Source organism: Mesoplodon bidens (genome assembly GCF_964165515.1).
Source record: "Mesoplodon bidens genome assembly, chromosome: 2".
Classification (NCBI taxonomy): domain Eukaryota; kingdom Metazoa; phylum Chordata; class Mammalia; order Artiodactyla; family Ziphiidae; genus Mesoplodon; species Mesoplodon bidens.
This window is the reverse complement of record NC_138177.1, coordinates 29,607,231-29,615,265: the sequence shown is the minus strand read 5'-3', so window position 1 is coordinate 29,615,265 and position 8,035 is coordinate 29,607,231. Positions and strand designations below refer to the sequence as shown.

The following is an 8,035-nucleotide window of genomic DNA, read 5'->3' as shown; positions in this document are numbered from 1 at the left end:
CTTTCCGTAAAGGGCCAGATAGTAAAAATTTTAGGCTTTGTTGAGCCATACTGTTTCTTTTGCAGCTACTCAGTGCTGCCGTTGTAGCTTGAAAGCAGCCACAGACAATAAAAGAATAGGTACGGATGTGTTCCAGTAAAACTTTATTTACAGATATAGGTAGTGGGCTGGTTTTGACCTATAGGCAGTAGTTTGCCTACTTTTGCTATAAAGTCTTGATAAATTCTATTATTATTAATAATATAATGGCTTGCAAACAATCTTTAATAATTAGAAAAGTAATCAGTTTTTAACCAATAACTAAGTATATATACCCTCTGCAATTTTTTTCAAAGAAATCTGCTTATAGGAGCAATGAAAAAAAATCTTGTATTTAAGTGCTGGTGTCATTTCAATGGCCTTTAAAGAGTTTCCACTGATAGGGATTGCCATCACGTCGTTCTAGGCACTTGAGAGAGAAATCCAGGCCGATGTGAAGAGTGATGACCACAAAGGCTTTGGAGGAATAAGAGGAGAAATTTGTCTAAATCTTGAGTCTCTGAGATTTTCCCTCTCTTTGAAGGTCTTGTTCTGGGCTTATGGCACAGTTTAATCTCCCAAAGCACAATTTGTGTAAAGAATGGCTGTAGCGATTGCTTTATAACCAGATGTTTATTATGTTGCTCAATGTCTATTGACATTGAATTGCTTGTGACATTTTTAAAGTTCAGTTTTAAGCAAATGTTTGTCTCTCCTAACAAGCCAGCATGCTTTCTTTTATCAGATGACCAAGATTAAATATTGTTTTGCTTTTTGCCTTGGTTATTTGTATGGTTAGAGCTAAATACAAAGGTCCAGTCATTACAATACTTTTCATCTACTTGGGAGATATACTTTTCTTCCTCAACACTTGTTTTTTGAAAATGTCAATGATTATCTTAAATGCTATTATATAGGAGTTTTTATTGTAAATTCCTTCAAACGAATTTTAGATCTAGCTGAAATGTAGCCCAAATATTATAAATAAACCTAATCAGATCTTATTTGTAAGAAGAGTGCCGTATTCTATGTAAAGGGCCTCCAAAAGTAACATATACATGATCATAAATAAACTGTTATTAAGTAGTTGATTAATAATGGAGGTTTTTGTAAAAATGTATATTATGGGGCAAGTCTTCATTTCTAAAGTCAAGCAAACCTAAGCTCCAATTCCAGCTCCATCGCAAGATCAGCTGTCTGGTCCTGGGCATGTTACCTAACTCTCTGAGTCTCAGTTTCATCATCTGTAAAATGGGTATAAGAGCTGCACCCATCTCACAGAATTGTCATGAGAATTAAATGAAATAATACATGTAATGTGCAAATTGTCTGGTCTATGATAAGTACTCTCTATATATATTATAAATACATATATCTATCTCTTAAGGCATTTTTATTTTTACAGCAATGTTTCTGTCAAAATATAGGACAAATATAAGAAATGTTGCTACTTGCTCAGCTTTTGATTTGAGGCCCTAAAAGTCTCTCTGAGCATTGCCATGTTCTAAGTCTATCCTCTCATTTTTTTCTCCAGTATTTTTGAGTGATTCCCCATGAAGCAAATGGCGCATGACCTAACATCTGAGAACTTTGTTACCAAATAGAGTCCGGATAAGAAGACTATCAAAAACAACACAAAGGAATTTTAATATTTGCCCACACTTAAAATTTTCCAGTGATTTAAACCATGGGTGCTTTTCGTTCTGTGTAATTCTACTATTTTTCCACATGACTCTCCTTTACCAGGGCTTGGCAGCACTGTTTAGCCAGTGTTATTTTATTGTCTTTTTTGGAGAGTCTAGTGAACTTGAGGGAAGGGTAGAATGGCAAAGAAATTTCATGACACAATTTCAGTTTTACACATAGACCTAAGTCTGCTAACTCTCCACAATTACCTCTCTCACTGTTTTTCTCAACCCTAAAATTTCGACTTCAGATTTAATATTTTTTCTCTTAGTCTTTTTTTTTCTCTTTAAGAGGTACCGACTGACATGAAAGCCAAAAGCATTATGATGACATATTAGAACCACTGAAGTTGGAAAAAAAAGGCCACCACAACAGCAAGAAGCCCCAGGATTTTCAACAGGAAGGAAACTGGGAAATTAGATGAAGTTTTTAGAGCCCGTGTCTTTAAAGGCTTCAATATCCTTTGTTTCTGGGTGAAGATGGCACTCCTGGCTCCATTCCATTGCCCAGGTCCAACCAGGCGATACTGATAGGAGTTGCAGGGCCCAAAATAAAGTTTCACAGCCAGTTTAGGCTCTTTTAGCAAGAGAGAGAGGAGGTCTGGCTTTGCACCTATCTCTAAGGCGAGCTCGTCCAAGTAGTCGATGTATCTGGTCTGCAGTATCTGGCTGTTGCTCTCTCCAAACCTTAATGAAGAAAGAATAAAGGACAGATTCACAAAATGTTCTAAGTTATATAAGAACATTAGGTATTCATTAGCTATTGAAAGAATGAAGTAATGAATGAATGAATAAATGAGTTTTGAATAGCTCTCCAAGTCTCCTGGCAAGTAAAACTAGTCAGGATTGCTGCAAAGATTCACAAGATAACACAGATGAAAGCATAGCTCAGTGTTTTGCCCAGAAGAGACACAATATTTGCTTGTTAAATTATTAAAGTACCTTGCACTCTGACTGGCATATAGTAGATGAATTAGAATTTGAATGTGAGATAACCTCTGCATGTGATATAAGGCCCCCAAGTCTACTTTCCAGTGTACTTGATCTCTACTGAACTCCATTCCACTTCATCACAAAATGTAAATCCTTGACCTCCACTTCACACCAACTCCTTTCTAACTTGCTTTGCTGGGAGTTCCTCCAGCTAACTTTCCAGAGATACTTAGGCTACTGTCACCACCAGTGCCCCCATCCCACTTCCTCTTTACCACAGAGTGTGAGAGGATACAGAATCTAACATGGGCAACATATAAAACAAATAAATTTAGGTCAAGGATAAATGTTCTTGTTTGGTGAAATTACTGTTTTTAAGTAGTTGGATCTTAAAGTAGTATGTATAAGAATTTGCTTTTCTAGAAGCAGCTAGGTGGTTCTTGTGAGTAGTTAGATCGCTATACTTGGAGAAACACTGTTCTATGTAAAGAATTTTAAAAAATTCTTACAAGTCAATTCTTTTTTTATTCCTCTTGATAATGTCTGCCATCATAGTTCTCTCCGAGGGCAAGGTACACAAGCCTAGAAAATAAAAGGTTGGTTGAGTAGTGGGTTTGATTCAATTTCATTGCTTTATCTAGTTGATTGATTCCTACAATCAACTGATTCCTACAATCAATTGATTCCTACAATTAAATTTTGGCCATTTACCCATGAGATACCAGTCAGGGCTACTGTGTTGTTGAACTCCAGGGTGTGCCACTCGCATTGAGTTCTATGTGATTGTTGCCCAGGGATCACCAGGCTACAGCGTGGACTCTGAGGTGGGAGTGGGAGGTTAGAGAAGAAGGTGGAGAGGAGAGGTGAGCCTGAGAAGTTGGGAAGCCATGCCAGATGGCTTGAGCTCCATTCTGAAAGTGGTGGGAAGCAGTGGGGGACAAGATCAGATTCGCCTTTTGGAAAGATTCTTTGAGGTGCTGAATTTTGGGAAATGGGCTCCCTGGAGGTCAGTTTAAAGGCAGCAAGACAAGTTAAGAGGTTGTTGAAGTAAACCAGCTGAGGGAAGGGGTGGCACAAACTGAGGTAGGGCAGTGGGGATAGAGAAAGATTGATGTCAGTTATCACTGTGTGCTTGTGATTCCGTCTCCTGTCACAGGTGTCCCTGGAACTTCAGACATGCTGAAGAATGGTCAGCTTCCCTGGATATGGCTAGTCATCAGACATCTCAGATTCAATGAGTCCAAAACTGAGCTCATCATGAAGTCCTCCTGCTCAGACTTGCATCCTCTTCCACACGCTCCCTCTAGCCCCAGCACTGCTCCCCACCCAGTTTCCACCACCTGAGGTCTGCCTTGATCAAGTCACCCTTGATTCTGCTCTTTTCCTCGATTTTTTCTACATGGAGCCAAGCATTACGTCCTGCTGGTTTGATTCTTAACTAGCTCTCTTCTCCACTTTGTCTCTTTGCCTGGCTGAGGTTGTATCACATTTTAGTATAGACGATTACAGTAGCCTTCTCACGGGTCTCTGAGACTCTATTCCTTTCACCTTTCAACTCTTCCTTTCACACTAATGTTGAAATAATCTATCGAAAGTGAAAATCTGATAATGTCTGGTCCTTGCTTAACCTTTCATTGGGTCTTCTGGCAGAAAACTTTATTAAATGGCGACACTAGGTCCTCAGGCCAGACTTAATCAGGGTCCCTAAGAGTCCATCAGATGGTTTTTATGTGTAGCTAAATTTGGGAAGAGCTGATATACATTTTATATTCAAGCTCCTTAGCATGTCTTAAAAGCTTCCTGTGTCTTGGTCCCTTCCTCTCTAAGAATAATCTCTCACCCCTCTCTGCCTCACACCTCATGTTCTAGGAATGTCAAGTATCTTGTAATAATTCCTCATCTGCATCACACCTCTGTGCTCTGATTCCCTTTTCTGCACCTGGGAAACCCAGTTATCTAGGGAGTTTTCCTTGACCACATGCCCTTCCTTTATCCAAACTCTGCCGTTGCTAAACACCCTTTCTCTTTTTCCAGACACTCCATGCAGTCCTCTGACAAAGCACATGTCTTATTATCTTAAAATGATCCATTTAAACTTCTCTCTATCCTACCAAGTTCCAGCACAGGGCTAAGTATTCATAAGATTTTGTTGAGCTGAATTGAGCCCTGGATCAGGGAGATAGTAACAGCCTTCTGAGAAGTACAAAGTGCTACACAATACTCAGAGAGAAATATTTTAATAATTTTATAGCTTTGTAGGGATCTGTGAGGTTGAGCTGCTTAGGTATTAAGAGTTAATTTGGAGTTAAGTGTGGAGTAGGCCCTAGGTCTCTTGATTTGCGCATATTCTGAGGAATTTATAAACATATTACAGGTAAAGCTAGGAGTCATAGATGTCTTCCTTCCTTCTGTTCTCTCATTAGTCCAAGAAAAGATATTTACTTAACATTATGCCAACTGAAATTCTCTGAATTTTCTAATATTTTAAAGGAATGATTGCAGATATTTATTATTATCATATCCCAGTATTGGTTATTTTGTGAATTCTCTGCTAGCTTTTTAGGATGTCAGTTTTGTGAGAGCAGCCAAGGTTGGCAACCTTCTTGTTGGCAACCTCCTTTTCTAAACTTGTTATTTAGCAAAATCCACCAGGTGTGAAACACTCAGCCACTCACTTGCCTACTCACTTACCTTTGAAAACTCTTGTTACCCAACGAGCTTGGAGTTCAACAGTTGGGAAAATGGAACCTAGAGTCTGGATAAGACCAATGCATGCAAGGGTTGACTTCTCCAGGTGAGGAGGGAACATGTATTTGTACAGCAAGACCATATTATTCTCTACTTTAACCAGTGGATCTTCAAGGAAGGGAAAAGAGAAAGTATATCCTGTTGCAAAGACAATGATGTCAATGTCCTCCTCCACTGTTCCATCCTCAAAGATGGCAGAAGTTTCTGTGAGCTCTTTCACTCTTGATTTCACCTTGATGGCTCCATAGAGTATATGACTTGGAAGGTCATCACTTAGTATTGGCTCTTTCATAAGGTATCTGAAACATGCAGAAGAAAACACTCAAAGAGTATTTCTTTTTTCTTAATTTTTTATTTATTTTATTTTATTTTTTATTTTTGGCTGTGTTGGGTCTCCGTTGCTGTGCGCGGGCCTTCTCTAGTTGCGGTGAGCCGGGGCTTCTCATTGTTGTGGCTTCTCTTGTTGCAGAGCACGGGCTCTAGGTGCACAGGCTTCAGTAGTTGTGGCACGTGGGCTCAGTAGTTGTGGCTTGTGGGCTCTAGAGCTCAGGCTCAGTAGTTGTGGTGCACAGGCTTAGTTGCTCCAAGGCATGTGGGATCTTCCTGGGCCAGGGCTTGAACCCGTGTCCCTTGCATTGGCAGGCGGATTCTTAACCACTGTGCCACCAGGGAAGCCCCAGAAGGAGTATTTAATGAGGGGTCTTGAACTCTCTTGATATTTTATGGGCTTGACTCTGGGAATAAAGAGGTTTCTCAAATATCCATAAAACTTTCTAACTTGACTAGTTGGGCTACCCCAAGCCTTACTCTCTGACTTTATTCTCATGTCACCTGTCTCTTACCTCAACAAATAAGGAAAAACACATAGATGATGTGGGCAAAACACATTTCAAAAAAGGAGGCATTCCTAAGGGCTTAGACAAAATGCCAGTGCCTATGGTCAGTTCCCGAGCATTCCAGTCGTTACTATCCCATTGATATTTCTGTTGTTTTATGTTATCTACCTTTAATTACCTTGATGTTCCATTTAATTTCTATCTGATCATAAGTAAGTAAGGAAAACTTTGTTAAATTCCCATTAGTTTTGAAACTTATTAAGGGATTAGTGTGAAAATTGATGCATAGAATTAAGTTTGGGGATATTTCTTTTTTTTTTTTTTTTTTTTTTTTTTTGCGGCACGCGGGCCTCTCACTGTTGTGGCCTCTCCCATTGCGGAACACAGGCTCCGGACACGCAGGCCCAGCGGCCATGGTTCACGGGCCGAGCCGCTCTGCGGCATGTGGGATCTTCCTGGACCGGGGCACGAACCCATGTCCCCTGCATCGGCAGGCGGACTCTCAACCACTGTGCCACCAGGGAAGCCCTAGTTTGGGGATATTTCTTGATCCCAAATATACGTGGAGTCTATGTATGTTATAGCACGAATAGTGGAGCAAAGTCTGATTGTATTTCTGGAATATCCTTTTTTGTAGATTTAAGAACCATTTTGTTAAAAAAATAAGGATACATGGTACATGTATCAGATCTCAGAAGATAGCAGCCACGTTGCATTTGTTGAAAGATTGCAAACCTCTTTTGTTTTTTTTTTTTAAGGGAAGGAGCCTGTTATCAAATAAAGAAAAATAAACATCCATATTGTTTGCTTGTGTTTATAAGATCAGTGATGTATAACAGATTAACAGGCAGTGAGTATGTTCTCAAAAGCTACCCACAGGAAGAACCCTTATGGTGTACAGAGTTAGCAAAGTATGAATTAACAGATGTAGAATTTGGATCAGTTTTCCCACCCACCCTCTGAAAGGAAGGTCACAATCTCTTAAAACAGCCTTTTCCAATGTTGGACAACTCTGGGTATTAGGAAGTCCTTCCCATGATCCTAGTTCTACTTTCTGGAGCAGCTCATAATATTTATACTTCATCTTCTTAAATATTCACTTTTTAAAAGGCATACAGAACAAATTTGGAATTCAAAATCCAGGAGCTACATGATACCCATATTGTTAGGTTGTAGTTTGAATTACCATGTTAGCAATTTGGCTCTTTGCAAAAAGAAACCCCTCTGACATCCTTGATTACCAATGAGAATACCATAAAAAAGCAAAGTAACTCTACTTGTTTTGAGGCATAAGGCCATAATTTTCATGGTTCAACCACCGATTCATCTGTTGTTCCATCACCCATTTTACAACTCTTTGTGGCAGGACATTTCGGAGCATGGAGCTAAAACGGGTGTGGAACACCATGTCCCAGGGATAGCCATCTTCAGAGATATGGCCCATGACCCAGGAACCATGTCTGGTGCTGATAAACACCTGGTGAGCAAAAAAGGATGCAGTTTAAACTAGGGCATCATCTCTTTTGGGAGGAACCCATTGTGTAGATAATACATCACATGTATGGCCCCAGAATTTGCTGAAATGCTTTGTTTTAAAGATGATTGACCTCAAAGTGAAGTGCCTTCTAGTTTTCACTGCTCTGGGGCAGCTTTATCATACAAGTGGGAACCAGTAGTACCTATGCTGATAAAGGAAGACTACCATAGTCTTGAGAACTTCATGGAAACATGAGAAAATCTTTGGGCTAAACCAATCATAAAACCCACAAATTTTTGCCATGTTTGAAGCTGTGGTTCAATGCTCCTTCCCTCCTC

The 8,035-nt window shown here is 39.7% G+C and overlaps 1 protein-coding gene across 1 annotated transcript; it reads right to left on the bottom strand.

Moving 5' to 3' along the window:
* Positions 1–2,038: 2,038 nt before the first annotated feature.
* Positions 2,039–7,694, bottom strand: LOC308611901 (dimethylaniline monooxygenase [N-oxide-forming] 2-like; the record flags this gene model as incomplete). Its single annotated transcript, XM_081224042.1, has 4 exons — positions 7,498–7,694; positions 5,328–5,683; positions 3,146–3,218; positions 2,039–2,390 (listed from the first exon to the last, which is right to left on the bottom strand). The coding sequence occupies exons 1-4, from the start codon at positions 7,662–7,664 to the stop codon at positions 2,039–2,041; spliced, it is 948 nt and encodes a 315-aa protein (XP_081080168.1). The 5' UTR covers positions 7,665–7,694.
* Between the last annotated feature and the right edge of the window lie 341 nt (positions 7,695–8,035).